Source organism: Podarcis bocagei, assembly GCF_964188305.1.
Source record: "Podarcis bocagei genome assembly, chromosome: 4".
NCBI classification, from domain to species: domain Eukaryota; kingdom Metazoa; phylum Chordata; class Lepidosauria; order Squamata; family Lacertidae; genus Podarcis; species Podarcis bocagei.
Genome location: NC_138128.1, coordinates 91,200,141 through 91,219,243, shown reverse-complemented (window position 1 = coordinate 91,219,243; position 19,103 = coordinate 91,200,141). Strand labels below are relative to the sequence as shown.

The 19,103-nt window shown below is 46.3% G+C and overlaps 1 protein-coding gene and 1 long non-coding RNA gene across 2 annotated transcripts; one reads left to right on the top strand and one right to left on the bottom strand.

Annotated features, from left to right (window-relative positions):
* The first annotated feature begins 763 nt into the window (after positions 1–763).
* On the top strand, positions 764–18,060 carry WNT8B (Wnt family member 8B). Its single transcript, XM_081191849.1, has 6 exons — positions 764–863; positions 8,277–8,310; positions 12,668–12,806; positions 15,111–15,236; positions 16,201–16,343; positions 17,479–18,060. The coding sequence occupies exons 1-6, from the start codon at positions 796–798 to the stop codon at positions 18,037–18,039; spliced, it is 1,071 nt and encodes a 356-aa protein (XP_081047975.1). The 5' UTR covers positions 764–795; the 3' UTR covers positions 18,040–18,060.
* LOC308585864 lies at positions 5,751–8,029 on the bottom strand. The gene is made up of 3 exons (XR_014007646.1): positions 7,918–8,029; positions 7,013–7,090; positions 5,751–6,223 (listed from the first exon to the last, which is right to left on the bottom strand). It is a non-coding gene; the product is annotated as an uncharacterized lncRNA (long non-coding RNA).
* Positions 18,061–19,103: the final 1,043 nt, after the last annotated feature.

Here is a 19,103-nt window from a genome sequence, read left to right as displayed (position 1 = left end):
CAAAGAAAAAGATCATCCTTGTCTAGAGTTTTTGCTCCAAAGGAGGGATTGAAAAAGCCAGAAGGAAAGAAGACCTTTGGGTACCAACTCCTTTTCCATCTAGCTGTTTGAGGGATGAGTTGCAAATATTCTCGATTCTCCAGCCTTCTTCTCAGAAGCCCTCTTACAGCACAACTCCACCTCCCCAGTTCTTAAGAACAAATATAATTCATGCTCGCGGAAAATGCGCAGGTTGCAACGGAAGCCTCCAAGGCGAAAGATCAAAGATTTGTAATAAGTCTTTCCAAGTTGCCTTTGGAGATGTTGCAGGGTTGCTGATGGTGGAGATTGCACCCAAGGACTATTCGAGGGATTTGCTTTGTCTCTTTCTGTCTTTTTATCTCTGTCAAACAACACCCCCCCCCCCAAAAAAAATCCTTTTTCTTGGTGCATTTGTCTTCGAGGGACCTGGGGTGTTCTTTTGATCAGTTCAGTCTCTCTCTGGCACTTGAGTCCTGATTGGCTGAAGGACTTAGGGCGGGGGGGGGGAGAGAAATCTTTAATTAAGTAGATAATCTCTTCTTACAAATTTCAGTGGCTCCATTTCACCAATCCCCTTTTGCTTGCACTTCAGGACCGATTGTCCTACAGCGCAGTTTGGATTCGGGGTCTTTTAACTTCTCTGCACCCTTTAGGAGCAGAGGCTAGGAGCTCTTCTCCCCCCTCCCCCTCCTCAAATTACCATCCTAATATTTTAAGATCTTCTTTTTTTCAGCCTTTTATTTATTTATTTTTGAGGGGGGAAGGGGCAGGATTATGTTTTGGATGGGCTCCTATCCAGCCACCTTGTTCCTCGTGTCCTTCTTCCACTTCAGCTATCCTTGGTGAGTATTGAGAGTTCCTTCCTTTGCGATGATGTAGCAAGACAGGCCCATGGGACGCGGTCGTGCAGGGTCAAAGGCACCCTCACCTCGCTCTATGAGCAACCACCACCCCTTTCCTATTTCCCTCGGGACGCTAAAGGGTGTTTTAGGCTTGTGGAGCCTGACCTCACCCGGAGGCACATCCTACAGACCCCCCCCCCCCCCAGAGGACTGCTTGGAGAGATCATTGGGGATCTCAGAGAAGCTACTTTGCAAGGTATCGCGTCCAATTTGCAAGATGAACTGATCGCAGAAGAGCAGGGGTTCCTCTGTCTGAAGGTTCCCAAGCTACGAAGCCTTGCTCTCTCCTTTCCTTGCATTCTGTGTCTCCTTTATGTTCCTAACCAGCAATTCAGCTGCTGCCTCCAAGATTCTGGTTGCATTGATTTAGCTGGTTGAAATCACAGCTTTCGGCTTGACAGTTCAGTAATGAGGGAATAGCAAGGGTTTTAAAGAAGAAGAAAGTGTCAAAAGGGAACATTCGGCCTCGTTTTTTTTAACATCACGACTCGTTAAGATATTCCAATTGGCTCCCCGCAGCAGTCAAAAAAAGTCAACTGTTCTTAGATAAACTAGCAATCAATTCAATTGGACCGTTCTGCTGCGTAGTCTATGTTTTTCGTTTTTCAGCCTGAAATGTTTTGTACTGGTGAGACTCATGAAACTTTAGTGAATGCCTTTGAAATTGTCTGTTTTTAAAAAGAAAATTGGAAAGGATATCACAGAAGCAAATGCCCAGCGTTCGTGAGATAATAGGCAATGCATTATCTTTTACTGCGTCTCTGTTAATTTGTTTAAGTCCAGGCACATCTTTAGGTTACATGGAATTTACCATCAGGCAGAATTAATTCCGACAAAAAGGAATTCCCCCAATCACCTGATGTTGCTTGGCATCCTCTTGTCTCAGTGGAACAAAGTTGTCTGAGAGGATTCTGTGCTTGATAGACTCTGCACTTGCCATGCTAAATTTTTGCAACCTGTTAAAATCTGGGGCTAAATTTAACCAAGTTCAGTGCTGCTTGAGGCATCTTTTCAGAGAGTTTACCTCAGCTGGGATTCCAGTATACTGCGAGTGTAAAAATAACCAAATTGTGCTGGATGGGGAATAGCTTTCTCATATCATTCCCCATTGCTCTTAATAAGGACTAACAGAGGGATAATTAAATCTGGAGAAATTGGCTAGGGAGCCCTAACTAAAACCCAGAGAGGGTTAGACTTTTGCAGTAGTGACTCTTTAATGTTCAGAGGAGAGATTCTAGTGTGGGGGAACAGAAGGAAGTTGTATCGAAATCTTGAGCCCCCCAACAATACAATTTGCTTTGGGGATGTTAACAGCAGAAGTGCAAAAGGACCAGGCGCAAGAACAAGTCGTTCAGACATGTTGAAATGTTTGAAACCCTCTCATGGTTAAGCCAAAAGTGTCTCAGTGGAATGGGAAATAGGGTTAGGGAGCAGTGTTGTTTGTGTTTATCCTAAGGTTAAAAAGGTTAAGTGCATCCTAAGGTGTGTATCCTAAGGAGAAAGGAAAGCCTCAGAGGGGCCTAAGAGCCTTCAACAAGAGCATTCCTCTTAAGGGGGTGAGGATAATCTACAATTTTTCCTCGTGGCTCCCCGCTTCTCCCTTCTAACATCATACCCGGTGGTCCTGTGTCGATCAGTCTGGCGGCAAAATGGGGCCACCCACAATTAAAGCGATCGTTTTCCTGCATCTGCATTCCAGATAGGCAGCGGTGGAGCATTAATTTAAAAAATAAACGTTAAATAGCTCCCAAGAACCACAGTCCAGCGGGTGAGGTAGTGGTGGAAATGTTTGCCTGTGAGCGAGAGAGAGTAAGAAAGAAAGAGAGGGGGAGATCAAACTCTTAAAAACTTATGGTATCCTGGAAGGATGCAGGGACCCAGGGTCAGGATTTGTGCATGGTGAGGCTTGTATATATATTTTAAGGGCCCTAACCACTTTAAAACTTTCCCAAGGGGAAAGTGTTTTCTTCTGTCTGAATTTAATCGTCCTTCCAAAGCGCCTTGAGATGAGAAGGAGGTACAGTCCCAGCTGCTTAAAGTTTGCTAGACGGAGGATTGAGATGTGGGAATACGAGATGCACATTCCCAAACCTCCGTTCTCCCCTCTCTGGACTCTGCCATGTACACCATTGGGAGGAATATCCCTGTGTATGGACCATCACTCAGATTAGGTCTTGATGAACCTCTTGCTACTTGCCTAGCGCCAAACCTCAGCATCCAGCATTACGGAGCAAACTGTGCCATAGCACTTGACTGCCAGGTTCAATTGTCGCCTCCAAACTCCACAGCTACTGAGCTGTTTATTAGTTAAAATGCTTCTGGCTCCAGGCTCAGAACAGAATCAACACACTAGTGCAAATAAGGGCCACCGTTTTATTAATCTTGAGAACAGAACCTGCAATTAAACACCATCAGGTGCAATTCCAGACCCTCCAAGTGTCCCTATATTCCAGGGACAGTCCCAGATTTACAGAAGCCATCCTGGTTTCTGATTTGATCCCGGAATGTCCCACTTTTCCTTAGGGCATCCCCCTATTTTCATTGGAGAAATGTTGGAGGGTATGGAGTAATAATAATAATAATAATAATAATAATAATAATAATAATTTATTCTTTATACCCTGCCCATCTGGCTGGGTTTCCCCAGCCACTCTGGGCGGCTGCCAACAGAATATTAAAAACACGATAAAACATCAAACATTAAAAACTTCCCTAAACAGGTCTGCCTTCAGATGTCTTCTAAAAGTCAGATAGCTGTTTATTTCCTTGACATCTGATGGGAGGGTGTTTCACAGGGCAGGCGCCACTACCGAGAAGGCCCTCTGCCTGGTTCCCTGTAACCTCACTTCTCGCAGGAAGGGAACTGCCAGAAGACAGCCAAGGAGATAAGTAACTATAAGTAACTATACAACCTTTAGAAGACACCTGAAGGCAGCCCTGTATAGGGAAGGGTTTTTTTAATGTTTAATGTTTTATTATCTTTTTATATATGTTGGAAGCTGCCCCGAGTGGCTGGGGCAGTCAGATGGGTGAGGTGAAAATATAATCATTATCATATGCATTGACCCTGATTTTAGCTTCAGCTGCCTGTGACTCTTATTACTAGGATGAAAACCAGCAATGCAGAATATCTGCTAGCCAGTACTATTTTTTATAGAAAAAGAGGTACTGGAACTTACCATGAACACCTCTCTTGTTCTCTTATAATGACAATAGTGCCTACCTGAAAGAGCCAGTGTGGTGTAGTGGTTAAGAGCGGTGGACTCGTAATCTGGGGAACCTGGTTCGATTCCCCGCTCCTCCACATGCAGCTGCTGGGTGACCTTGGGCCAGTCACACTTCTCTGAAGTCTCTCAGCCCCACTCACCTCACAGAGTGTTTGTTGTGGGTGAGGAAGGGAAAGGAGAATGTTAGCCACTTTGAGACTCCTTAGGGTAGTGATAAAGCAGGATATCAAATCCAAACTCTTCTCTTCTCTTCTTGCTGGAACTGACTTCCAGTGAGTTCTGGCTGAAAAGAGCCCTGCTGCTAGCGATGGATATAATTTGGAAATGTTCATCTGCAAGGTTCATTGGGACAGTGTGGTCCTCAGCTGTGAAGTGTCATGGCTCTATGACTTTCTATCTCAGGTCTACCAAGACATCAATGGGCAAATGTTGGTCTGCTATATAAGCTTTCACTGTAGAGACGATTCACCAGTTAAAATTTCGGGGAAAGAGCGAGCTTTTCCGTACGTTTCCCATTGATGTATGGGAACAAGGACGCGGGTGGCGCTGTGGTCTAAACCACTGAGCCTCAGGTTTACTGATCAGAAGGTCAGCGGTTCGAATCCCCATGACAGGGTGAGCTCCTGTTGCTCTGTCCCAGCTCCTGCCAGTCTAGCAGTTCGAAAGCACGCCAGTGCAAGTAGATAAATAGGTACCACTGTGGCGGGAAGGCAAACGGCATTTCCATGCCCTCTAGTTTCCGTCACAGCGTCCCGTTGCGCCAGAAGCATTTTAGTCCTGCTGGCTACATGACCCAGAAAGCTGTCTGTGGACAAACGCCGGATCTCTCGGCCTGAAAGCAAGATGAGTGCCGCAACCTCATAGTCAGCTTTAACTGGACTTAACCGTCCAGGGGTCCTTTACCTTTACCTTTTACAAGGAAATCAGCAAATTCTACAGGAGCACTGGGAATAAGGTTGAAGGGAAATTAGGATGCTTCTTGAATAATGTTTTCTAAGCAATGAATTGCGCCAGAAGTGATTCCTTTGACGGTGGGGTTTTTTTGTGTGTGTCATGAGAACAAGTTGTACGCCCAGCTTGCGCAGCTGGAAAGTTGTGTTTCGTGAGATTGTAAGGCAACAGATTGTTGTAATGACCCCTTCACTCATGGCTATGCATATATCCATAAATAGGATGCACATTTGTAGGATATTGGAGTAATTACTAAAGGAGAATGAGTAGCCCATTCTGTAGTTGTTGTAGTCTTCATACTACATTTCCCATTGCTCTTCTTGGTATGATGATTTCTCATTTTGATTGGTTTTGTCGATTTTTACGTGATTTATTTATTCTAACCCATGCATTGTGCTTGACCTGGGATATACTGTGCTGAAGAGCGAGCTAACAATATGCCATAATACTACAACTAATAGCAATAATAATTAGCTCAAGAGATGAAGTGGTAGTTTTTGGAAGCTTTTAGAGGTTTTACTTTCAGACGACACCTTGGACCTTAAAAAGTGATTAATTAATATGCGCATACCATCCTCTTTAGATTGCAAATTACAATTTAATGTGCTGTGGCTCTGCCAGCGGCAAGTATTCCTGAGATCCAGTAATATTTCTTCGGCTATTGTTTCCCCCCAAAATCTGATACAGTTCTCTTCTGAGCATAATCCAGAAGATCTGCAACTCAGCCAAGCAGAAATAAAATCCAAAAGATTCAGGCCCCATGGAAATAATGTTTTGACTGTCTGTTATCACTAAAAAGTCATTGCAACATAATAATTGGCTTACTGGATCAGGCCAAAGAAGAAGATACACATTCAGTTAAATAGTTAGTTAAACAAAAAATGGATGAAAAGCAGGATTTAAGCAGTAAAAAAACCTAAAACAACTTTTAAAAATTTGACGGCTCTATTTCATATCCTAGCTTCAAGGCCATTCGGGTATTTACCGGTAATCCCATCGTCTTGAAGAAGAGGATCAGAGTGGTCTGCCTCTTTAGCTTAGAGTCTGCTTAGTTCGCCCAATTGGGAATCTGTGGCTGTCCTGTTCACTCCGTGGCAAGTGGTAAATTGACAGAAACTGGCTCTGAAAAAAGAAATAACCACAACTTCTATTGTTAAAGGGGACATCTCCACACATAGATGCTTATTTTGTGCCAGTGATTAATCTGTCCCCTTGTGTGCTGACCGGTAAACTTGAATTTGTGTGCTCTGTCTTTTCTCCTTCCTTGACGACTGCCCTTGCCTTTGAAGGGAGATAAAGCCAGTCTGCTAAGAAGTGATTGCTTCAAAGGTTTGCTACAAAAACGAATGTGAAGGTGCTTTAATAGAAATATTTCCATCGTAGTCTTTCCTGACAAAGGGTGCAACTTGAATGCAGCAACCCTTGCTCTTTCCTGCACGGCACAAGCAATCAAATCAAGAAACATCGTTTCGCCTTTTGTCCAAACTGGGAAACTGGTTCCCGGTTTCAGATGAAGCCAGGAGCTCAAACCAACTGTGGTTTTAATATCCTGGCTTGGTTCCTAAACTGGGAACCGGTTGTTAAGTTTGGGCGAAAATGGGAAGTTTTAGAGGCTTCCTAATTTGATTGCTCATATTGTGTAGGGAGGGGCAAAGGTGTGTGCTACACAACATGGAAAATGGATACCTGAATTTATTAGGCTGAGATATGGTCATCTGAACGGGGCCATTATGGGAGGGTGATGAAAATCAGCAAGGAAACCTGAGAGATCGGGGTTGGAGAATCGCTTGGGGGATAAAAGCATTCTTCTTGGGTTTCACAGTTGGTTCTTGCGGTCTATTATTTGCATGTCCCACATTTCAGTTTTATGGTGGAGAGATGCAAAGCTTTATAAATTCATTATAAACTTACATTTAGGGGTAGCATTGCCTCGCCCTCATCTGTGCTATGTGAAGGTCTGTTTCCATATCAACAGACGTACCTATTAAGCTAAAAGCAACTGCAATAATTACCCAGATCTTCTAGGGGGGAACACTTTCCAGATATACATTTCTGTTCCTTCTTGTCCCATCCACAGTGACTCTTGGGGGTTGTTTCCCTTTTTCCTATGCGGTCAAGGAAGGCTTGAAAAGGAGGTCTTACTGGGGTACAATGATACTATCGCCTCTTAAGTTTTGGCAAATCTTTCTGCACAGGTGGAACTGCTCAAATTTCACTTGAAAAGCTCCGGTTTTGATACCACATTTCAACAGGAAAAATTGCATTTTCAACATTTTCAGACGATTATATATTCTATTTCGTTATCTCTGTTAAATTGTAAATCTGGGCCACCTTCTGATTTCTTACGTGTTTAGTTTCTCACTTAGTTTTCAAGTGTTCAGGCAGCAAATGTCATTTTTATTTGTTATAGGGGCTTTCTAATTTCAGTTCTATGAAAAGTTCTCTGGTTTCGCTTGATATCATATGAATCTTTCGCCTTTTACTAAAGATTTCCATGTTTTAGAAGACATCTGAAGGGAGCCCTGGATTGGGAAGTTTTTAATGTTTGATTTTTTAAAACGTTTTTATATGTGTTGAAAGCTGCCCAGAGTGGCTGGGAAAACCCAGCCAGATAGGCAAGGTATAAATCAAATAATCATCACCATCATCTTTCCATCTTTCGTATACAAAGTACAAAATAGAAAGATACACCTAACAGTTGCAAGGTGGGGGGGGGATACAAATCAAATCTATATAAAATCATGCTTAAGGTGTCATACCAAGAAATATCTAATACCTGTGGTCTCACACCATGTTGTTAAATACATTTCTGATACCTTAATCAGTCCTCAGACTTTGGCAAGTGTTTTCCCTCTGTCCATGTTGTGGTTTCTTCTCCATTTCGTACAATACCTTTGCAGCCACAAGCCTACTGCCAACCACAACTCCATCCTGTTTTTTCAACCCAAGTGCAAATCCTTGACCATCATTCAACTATCTTTAGGCAAGGAATCAGGACAGGGAGAGGTTTGCAGCCCCAACGAACCTTCAGCAGTAACTACTGGGCAACAATGGGCATATGCGCTTGGTTCAGTAACTGGGACGACTCTCCGAGGGCTGGGCAGGGGTGGCACAGAGGAATTCCAGGCATTCCCTCTGCTTCTCTCCATTGATGAACCCTTTCCCTCCCTTCCAGGTCAGTGAATAATTTCCTGATGACTGGTCCCAAGGTAAGTGCGTTTCCTTTGATCTGTGTTTCTAATTCCAACAAGCCAAAATCGGCTGGGAATCAGGCTTGTTTCCAGCCTCCCAGGTTTGCTAAGGTTTGGACAGGGGCTCCCTGCACTCTCTGTCTCTTGAGTGCCGAATCTTAAGCACAAAAAGCAAGGAAGGAAGCTGTTTTTCTCTTTTACTAAAGAGTTCAGGGCAGTATTCCCCCCCCCCCCATATTCTATCTTCCCAACATCCCTGTCCAAGGCAATCCAAAGAGGTTTATGGCTGGGCAGGTTTCAGAGATTTGAATCCAAGTTGCTGAAGTCCACATTCAACTCTTCTACACCATAGTAGCTGATGACTTGAACTTTACGCATAGTGCTAAGCAGTACTATTTATCTAGAAAAAGAGTTGCTGGAACTCACCATGAATGCTTCCCTTGTTCTCTTATAATGGCAATGGTACCCACCTGAGAGATGCTGAAAAAAAGCCCTGGTGCTAAGGTAACCAGTTTGCTGGCTTTTTTTTGTTATCATTTTATTGGTCCCTATTCTTGCACCTTTCATGTATTAGGGACGCGGGTGGCGCTGTGGGTTAAACCACAGAGCCTAGGACTTGCCGATCAGAAGGTCGGCGGTTCGAATCCCTGTGACGGGGTGAGCTCCCATTGCTCGGTCTCTTCTCCTGCCAACCTAGCAGTTCGAAAGCACGTCAAAGTGCAAGTAGATAAATAGGTACCACTCCAGCGGGAAGGTAAACGGCGTTTCTGTGCGCTGCTCTGGTTCGCCAGAAGCGGCTTAGTCATGCTGGCCACATGACCCAGAAGCTGTACGCCGGCTCCCTTGGCCAATAAAGTGAGATGAGCGCCACAACCCCAGAGTCGGTCACGACTGGACCTAATGGTCAGGGGTCCCTTTACCTTTACCTTAATGCTAATTTCCATGCTGTGGAATTGCTCTGCTTTCCTTTGGACCAAATCAGCGAGGCTGAGGGTGGGGGGTCTTGTCGTATGAGCAGCCCAGGACCTCCAGACACAGTTGTTCCCCAGTAAGGTCACTTCTGTGTTGCCAACACAGTGGTTTACCCCCCGAGGCGCACTCCATTCTCTCTCAAGACAGACAAATGCCAACAGCAGCCGTGTTGAGGGGCGTGCGAAAGCATCACCTGATCGAGCCCAGAGATGTCAAGTATAAAATGGAGCAGGTCAACATATAAATGCAACCTAGCAAATACAAGAACAGTTCCTTGAGCTAACAGCCTCATAAGCTTCTTGGGTTTTAGTGGCCTAGCATGGGGGGACCCACAGGGGCAGTTTCCCTGGCGTCAAAATGGTCAGGGGCACAAAATTGCAACACCTGGCACTGCCTCAATACTTCTGTTGCTGAGCTCTGTTGAAAATGGCTTCTCCAGGCAAACCAGGAAGTGGCATCTCAAGACAACAGAACAACTCTTCTTATTTCTCTAGTCGCGATCTCCTGGGTGATGTTCCGAGCGCTGGCATTTTGCTACAAAACCCTGCTTAATCTTTTAGATACAGGAGTGAGGGTCAGACAGAGGCAGTAAAAGTTGAACATAGTGGTTGGGACAGTTAGAGTGAAAGACAGGGATGGAACTGAGAGAGAAGAGTGTGACAGTGTGAGATAGTGCCACATCTAGTTAAGGGCGCACATCTGAGAAACCGTTCTGAACATATTTAAAACTTGTTTGTTCTTCAATAAACTTTAATCTTTGTTGTTGACTTTACAACCTGACTGAGACGCAGAAGAAGCCTGGTTGGTGGCAGCAGAAGAATAAAGCAGTGGTGTACAGGTCAATAGTAAAACGGCCGGGGGCTCTGAACAAACACCACAAAATTGGGCTCTCCCCACCTGTGTATTCTGCAACAGTGCATTGGCGGTAGATTTATTCTGCTTTCGTGTGTTCTGCAGTGCTTCCTCAATGCTTCCACATTATTGCCTTCTGGAGGGGCAATAGTGGAACGAAAGCAAAACAAAATACAGTGGTACCTCTACTTACGTTCACCTCTGGTTACGTATCGTTTGGGATATGTACACAGCAAACCCAGAAATATTTTTCTGGGTTTCGCCACACGCACATGCGCAGAAGCGCTCTACGTGCCACACACATGTGCAGAAGCACTAAACCACACCACACGCATGCGCAGAAGTGGCACCTCCAGGTAAGCACACCTCGGGATCCGTCCGGAGCTCCAGAATGGATCCCCTGCAAAACAGGAGGTACCACTGTAAAGAAACTAGAACATTTGTGGCATAAAATTTACTAGATTTCTTATGTGATATGCCCTGATTTGGAAGCGAAGCAGTGTGACTCCCCCCAAAAAAGTTTGCAGATGCAAACAGTATTAAAAGTGGATTGCATGTGACCATTCCTGTAGCATCTTGAGCACAAAAAATCCTGGGTGCCTAATAAGAAGGATATTTGAAGGGGCCCTTTGGCTGTAATCCTATGCACACTTACTTAGGAGTAAGCCCCATTGAAGCTGCTCTGCCGGTCCATCTGTTGCAGCAAAAGCAAACACAGCTGCCTGCCTTGAAGACTTTGAATAGGGCTTCCTCCACCGATACTGTTTCATAGAGGAAAACACCATATTGAACTTGGCCCCCTGAAGTAAAAGGAAGGAATGGAAAGGGGGTGGGGAGGGGGCCAAACATCTGAAGAGTCTAGATAAAAGTCTGACTGTACTTGACAGGTTTGCTGTTTGGGGGCTGGGCTGGGAGGTGGATTAAGAAGCTGGGAGAAAGCATGATCCAAGTGGGAAGTTAGCAAACGACACAAACGAGAGGCTCCGCAGTTCTCAACAGTGTGGGGTCTGGCTCAGCCATGCAGTTAGCACATAGACCAGGTCAGGGAAAGCCCAGCACATAGACCAGGTCAGGGAACCTGCAAAAAGAAAACGGGAGCAAACTAACTAAAACACAAAACAAACGAACAAAACACCTATGTGGTAAATGGTGGTATTGATCCTGATCCAAAGGGTTCCATATTCTACTGGTCCTTCTTCAGGGAAATTGAGAGAACAGTAATTCAAAGTCCCGATGTGCTGCCAGAGGCCCTGTTTTCCAGGGACGGTCCTGGATTTACAGAAGCCGTCCCAATTTCTGATTTGATCCTGGAATGTCCCACTTTTCCTTAGGACGTCCCTATTTTTATCAGAGAAATATTGGAGGGTATGTGCTGGCCCTTCTATCTCTTACCCAGAGGAGATAGAAGAGGTGGCACGTCCAGATTTCGAATTCCTCTTATCTGAAATTCCTGAGGAAGGACCAGTAGGGTCTGATGCGCATTGGCTCAATAAGCCCTTTCCCTCTCTGTCCTGCTGCTTTTTTGCTTTTATTTCCAGGTCAGGCAAAGCAGCCTTCTGTGCCAGAACTAGTGCTGGGCTGCGGTGCACCATAAAATCTTAGAATCATAGAATTGTAGAGTTGGAAAAGACCCCGGGGTCCTTTGTTCCAACGCCCTGCAATGCATAAATCTCAGCTAAAGCATCCACGACTCTCCAATTTCTTGTACGTTTTCCTCTCCTGTGATTGAGAATTCGATTTGTCTGCCTCATTCTGAGCACATGTGAACATTTCTTGGCTGAAATTTGGGTCGTTGTGGGGTTTTGAACTTACCTCAGTGTCATGTTTAAACATTTCTCCAGCCTCCCTAAACTGACCGCACTGCCTGATCTGAAAAAAAACCCTCCCTCCCAACCACAGGAATTTCACACACACCCCAACACTCTCCTCTGCGATTATTATTTTGTTATTAATAATTAAATTTCTCCACCCCCCTTCATCCGAGGATCACCAGGATGGAGAAAAACTGGGATGAATTTTCAGCACAGCCCTGAAAATTCAACGTCCTTTTTTTCAATGCAAGGAAAAAAGAAGGCACTTAAGACCCAGTTCAAAGGAAGAAAATCCTCTTGGTAATCTAAAGGAGGAGTAGCAGGCGAGACATTCCGAAAGCCCTGGAATGAGTGGTTTAGGAAGCTGCACTTTCTCATTTTAGTACTTTATATTCAGATCATGCCCTGTTTCGCCTTTTCAGCTTCTAATGGAATTGTTTGTCGAATTCGTCGCTTACTGGTTGCATGTTAAATATGGAAGGTGTCACCAAATTCACTGCACAATCTTATCTCTGTCGACTCGAACCCTGGACACAGTCAGACAAGTCTGCTGGACTTGAGCACATTGCCACTCACTTCCTGGCCCTTCCAGGAGATAATGATGATAAGTCCCATTTTGCTGCTGAGGATACAAATAGGGTTTCCTTTGTCAGGCAAGGATTGAACTCTTAGAGGGAGGTTTCGAAGGCATGGCAATCTCTCCTTGTGGAAGCTCCTCTTTTGCCCTTTCCTCCCTGCAGGCATACCTCATCTATTCCAGCAGCGTTGCGGCCGGAGCACAGAGTGGGATTGAGGAATGCAAGTTCCAGTTTGCTTGGGATCGCTGGAACTGCCCAGAGAGAGCTTTGCAACTCTCCAGCCACGGAGGACTGCGTAGTGGTAAGAAAATGTCAGGAGGGTTGCCCGGGGCCTTCCTGAGACATTGCCTGCCTGAAGGGTAAAAGGTAAAGGGACCCTGGACCATTAGGACCAGTTGCAGACGACTCTGGGGTTGTGGCGCTCATCTCGCTTTATTGGCCGAGGGAGCCGGCGTACAGCTTCTGGGTCATGTGGCCAGCATGACTAAACCGCTTCTGGCGAAGCAGAGCAGCGCACGGAAACGCTGTTAACCTTTCCTCTGGAAAGGTTAACGCTGTTAACCTATTTATCTACTTGCATTTTGACGTGCTTTCGAACTGCTAGGTTGGCAGGAGCAGGGGCCGAGCAACGGGAGCTCGCCCCGTCACGGGGATTCAAACCACCGACCTTCTGAGCGGCAAGTCATAGGCTCTGTGGTTTAACCCACAGCGCCACCCGTGTCACTTGCCTGAAGGGACCCCCCCAAACGGGTCCCCCCTTAACTCAAGTTGGTCCAGCACCAAAGCTGGTCAAATTATTTTAAGCCCCTGAGGTATTTAATGGTAATGCATTAAATAACTAACAATTTGCAACCAGCTCATGACACCCAGGAAACTGCCTCGCTGAGTCTAAAGATAGGACCGGCCCCATAGGAGCTGTTAAGGGGATTTAAGGATGCTTTCAACTCCAGAGTTTATGTGCCCTTTTAAAGACGCAGTCACCCAAGGAAGAAGCTTTTATGATCTCACAACCATCACTGACATAATCTAGTTCCCTGGCAATTGATCTATCTATTACACAACAGGGGAGCTGAGGAGAAAAAGCTATGGCCAACTGCTGCTTTAGCCAAATATGGTTAACCAGTGCTTTTCTTCCTGGGGGTACGCAGGGGTATGCATAACCCTTAACATTTTGTGAATCTAACGGAGAAGAAACAATTTTTAAAATTAAAAAATAGTTTCTTCTCTAGCACGGTGAATTGTCAGTTCTGTTGAATAGCACGATGATTGGCCAGTTTCGTTGTTACTACCTCTGATTGTTGTTGCCACCTTCATTCCTTTCCAGGTGTTTCCTGAGTCACATACAGAAGCGAGTGTCAGGGGTCAGCAAACTTTTTCAGCAGGGGGCCGGTCCACTGTCCCTCAGACCTTGTGCGGGGCCGGACTATATTTTGAAGGGGGAAAAAATGAACGAATTCTTATGCCCCACAAATAACCCAGAGATGCATTAAAATAAAAGGATACATTCTACTCATGTGAAAACACCAGGCAGGCCCCACAAATAACCCAGAGATGCATTTTAAATAAAAGGACACATTCTACTCATGTACAAACACGCTGATTCCCGGACCGTTCGCGGGCCGGATTTGGAAGGCGATTAGGCCGGATCCGGCCCCCGGGCCTTAGTTTGCCTACCCATGGTTTAATGTGTGAAGCAGTGTGGAATGTGGACGTGTGGTGTTTTGCTGATTAAAGTTTGGTTTCATTGAGGGCCAGTCTTTCAAAATGAGTAATGCACGTTCTTTGTACTTTTGTCCATTTACTGTATTCATTTCCCCCGATTTGAACTATAAGATGGCGATTTTCTTGAGTCAAAATGAGAGTACCCCTAAATATGTTGGTTTTTTTTAAAGGAAAAAAGGGCTGTGGTTACCAAATCCAGCTGCTTTGCTTATCTTTGCACATCTGTACCTCCAGCTGTGACCCATCAGCGGCACTGCCACCCGAGAGAAATGTAGAGAACCAAAAGCCAAACAGTACGCTCTGTGTATTGTTTTCTCTAACAGGTTTGGTTTTTTTAGTGCAATCTAGATGGCTTCAAGGGACGCGGGGGGCGCTGTGGGTTAAGCCACAGAGCCTAGGACTTGCTGATCAGAAGGTCGGCGGTTCGAATCCCCGTGACGGGGTGAGCTCCCGTTGCTCGGTCCCTGCTCCTGCCAACCTAGCAGTTCAAAAGCACGTCAAAGTGCAAGTAGATAAATAGGTTCCGCTCCGGCGGGAAGGTAAACGGCGTTTCCGTGCGCTGCTGTGGTTCGCCAGAAGTGGCTTAGTCATGCTGGCCACATGACCTGGAAGCTGTCTGCGGGGAAAAGCCGGCTCCCTCGGCCTATAGAGCGAGATGAGCGTGCAACCCCAGAGTCATCTGCAACTTTACCTAACCGTCAGGAGTACCTTTACCTTAAAACATTTTTTTTTCAATTCAGTATGGATCATTTCCCAATACAGTACTCTTTCATCCTTTTACAAGTCCAAGTTTCAGCCTTACTGCTCCAAATCACAGGAGCTGCTGCCGTATCCTGTCTTGCACCTCCTTTAGTTTCCTTTTTCCTGTGTCTTCGTTTGACAGCAAACCGAGAAACAGCCTTTGTCCATGCGATCAGCTCCGCTGGAGTCATGTACACACTGACACGCAATTGCAGCCTGGGCGACTTTGACAATTGTGGATGTGATGATTCACGCAACGGGCAACTTGGTAAGGACTCTTGTGTAGGGTTGCCATGTTTCAAAAAGTAAAAAACCAGGGCATCCCAAAAGTGGTGGAGCTTTTTCAATTCGCTTGCCTAAGACCCAGGACAAAGTGCTGCCTTTTGGACCCCCCCCCCATCAATTCTGCCTTTGAAATCCAAGTCGTGTCTGGAAAAATCCGGACGTATGGCCACCCTACTCTTGTGACCATTCTTATTGCAAGAGAAACAAAACTGCCAATCCAAACATAATATTTCTTGCCCTTCTCTACGTCCTCACTTTATTAGAATCATAGATCAGAGTTGGAAGGGTCCCTGAGGATCCTGTAGTTTATAGGTAGCTTTCCCATATGGGGATCAAACCTGTGACCTTGCTGTTATCAGCACCATGCTCTAACCAACTGAGCTAGAAAACTGTGCAGAATTGATTCTCCCCTATCAGTGCTATGGCAGTGAGTGCAATCCTACGCATGTCCATTCAGAAGTCAGTCCTTCTGAATCCAGTGGAAATTACTCCCACCAGGTTATATAGGACTGTAGCTTCAGTTTTCTGCAAGAAATGGTGTATTTTCATAGAATCCTAGGGATGGGAGAAGAACCTTGGAGGTGATCTAGTTCAACCTCCTGCGCAATTCAATGCACTCACTCAGACAACTTGAAACCGTCGCGGCTTTTTCCAAAGAATCCCAGGAACTGTGGTTTATTAAGGGTGCTGAGAGTTTGCGAGGAGTCCCCTATTTCCCCTTGGAAAGATACAATTCCTGGAGTTCCCCACAAAATGGGTTTGATTGTTAAACCACTCTGGGGGTTGTGGAATTTGTTATTGCCCCTAAAACAAATCTCGTTATTGAGAATCCATCTCTTTTCTGGCTGCGGCTGTAACACTCACCATGAGGATGAAAGGACTGAGAGAATCTCGCCTGCCTCTTGACTCCATATGTCTGATGACAGCTCTCTCTCTCTCTCCAACAGGAGGACAAGGATGGCTGTGGGGAGGCTGCAGCGACAACGTGGGCTTTGGGGAGGCCATTTCAAAGCAGTTTGTGGACGCACTTGAGACAGGGCAGGATGCCAGAGCAGCGATGAACTTGCATAACAATGAGGCAGGCAGAAAGGTAACGACACATTTTCCACCTATGGCAAATGAAAAAGTTTGAAGCAGGAGATGGGTATCCTTTAGCCTTCTTCCTGATGAGGTAGCCTCCTCTGGCGCAGCCAATTCAGATGGATGGCTTGATACAGAGAAACACTTTGGCAAGTTTCCTGAAGGCTCCAGATTTTAATGTCAGCAGGTTTGCCATTCATAAATTTCTGTCGAAATTGGAAGGAAGACTCTGACCACCAATCGAACAGTTTTCCAAAACAGTTGCAAAGTACCCCCTCCCTTTCAGGTAGAAAATTATGATCCATTTCAATAAAAAGTCTTCTAGTTCTAGATACTGAACTCGCAGGACACAGGTGGCGCTGTGGTCTAAACCACCGAGCCTCTTGGGCTTGCCAATCGGAAGGTTGGCGGTTTGGTTCCGTGCGACGGAGTAGGCTCCTGTTGCTCTGTCCCAGCTCCTGCCAACCTAGCAGTTCAAAAGTACACCAGTGCAAGTAGATAAATAGGTACCGCTCTGGCGGGAAGGTAAATGGCGTTTCCGTGCACTCTGGTTTCCGTCACAGTGTCCTGTTTTGCCAGAAGTGGTTTAGTCTTGCTGGCCACATGGCCTGGAAAAGCTGTCTGTGGACAAACGTCGACTCCCTTGGCCTGAAAGCGAGATGGGTGCTGCAACCCCACAGTCACCTTTGACTGAACTTAACCATCCAGGGGTCCTTTACCTTACCTTTTTACTGAACCTGGGCTGGGGGGTGGGGAGTGGCCAGTGCCGGATTTACGTATAAGCTAAACAAGCTATAGCTTAGGGCCCCACTCTCTTGGGGCCCCCCAAAAAAATTAAAGGAAAACAACTGGATGTACATTTCCAACATATAAGATAAAAAACAATTGCTTCGATAAAATACATATTTTGTTATGTGCAAATGGCTTTAGATACCTATTAGGTCCAGAAATGACCATATAGCATATATCCAACACAAAAAACAGTGACAATTTGTTGTGGACAAAGGGCAGCTGGACATATAAAGGGCCCCATTACCTTCAGTAGCTTAGGGCCTCATCGAACCTAAATCCAGGCCAGGGAGTGGCTTCCGGTCCACCTGGCCTTCTTGCATGGCATTCCCTCTTGTCTTTTCCTTCCTCTCTAGGCAGTGAAAGGGACCATGAAGAGGACTTGCAAATGCCACGGAGTATCCGGCAGCTGCACCACGCAGACCTGCTGGCTGCAGCTGCCCGAGTTTCGAGAAGTAGGAACCTACCTGAAGGAGAAATACCACAAAGGCCTGAAGGTTGACTTGCTCCAAGGGGCAGGCAACAGTGCCGCCAGCCGGGGGGCGATTGCCGAAACCTTCAGCTCCATCTCCAAGAAGGAGCTGGTCCACCTGGAGGACTCCCCTGACTACTGCCTGGAGAACAAGACTCTGGGCTTGCTGGGGACGGAGGGCCGGGAGTGCCTGAAGAGGGGCAAGGCTTTGAGCAAGTGGGAGAAGCGCAGCTGTCAGCGTCTGTGCGGGGACTGTGGGCTGGCCGTGGAGGAGCGGCGAGCTGAGATGGTGTCCAGCTGCAACTGCAAGTTCCACTGGTGCTGCGCCGTCCGGTGCGAGCAGTGCCGCAAGCGCGTCACCAAATATTACTGCGTGCGCAAGGAGAAGCGGGAACGTGGTGGGGGCAGCGCGGCCTCCCGCAAACTCAAGAGGAAGCAGCCCTAATACCAGGCCCCTGCCAACCTCCCCCCCCCCAATTTTTCTTCACTTCTGGATAATATTTAAGTTAGAACCAACGACCCAGTACAGTGGTACCTTGGTTCCCGGCTTAGTCGTCGAACGAATCGGCTCCCGAACGCCGCAAACCCGGAAGGAAGTGTTCCGGTTTGCAAACGTTTTTTGGAAGCTGAACGTCCGGCGCGGCTTCCACTTGGGTGCAGGAAGCTCCTGTAACCAATGAGAAGCTGTGCCTTGGTTTTTGAATGGTTTCAGGAGTCAAACGGACTCCTGGAATGGATTAAGTTCGAGAACCAAGGTACCACTGTAGCTGGGGAAGCCCAGAGGGAGAGAGCTCGCAGGCATTCTGGCAAAGATGAAGTTTCCAGGAGCCCCCACAGACTGTTGTCGTGTGTGGTGAAATTCTTCATAGGGGAGCAGCTAGGGCCAGAGGCACCAGTTTGTGAGGGTGACGGGCCGGGGTGTGTGTGTGTGAGAGAGATTGCACATACATTATTTCGATGTTCCACGCACGAGCATCATGCCTCCCTCCCTAAGCTGGGTAGAAGCTTCCTAGACTTTGCAAAGTTGGTTTAGTCCTCTGCCAGGATGCTGAAACTTGCTGCCTCCTTGCCAAAGCTGGGTGGGCTTTGGGAAGGTGGGGGAATGTCTCTTGGACCCGTTGGAGCATCAGATACCCCTCACTGAGCCAAGCAAAGGCTTCCTGGGCTTTGGGAAGGAGGCAGCAGGCTATAATACTATAATACTCTGATTTACCGGGAACATTTAGGGGACTAGCTTAGTCCACTGACCGCATACCACTGGAGCGGATTTGTTGTTGGACTCAAGAATTGGGTTTCTTTTCCAAGTAAGGAAACACATGGTCCTTTGCTGCGACCTCAGAGGCCATCCTACCCTTAACAGAAGCTACGAAACATCCACGCAATCTAGGACTTTTTTTTACCCGAGATTCCAAGGTAGCAACTCCACATCTGCAGAGCTTGCTTACATAGGCAGGAAATTCCAAGCTGTTTGAGCCACGTTGCTCTATGTGCTGTCTTCAAGGATAGCTT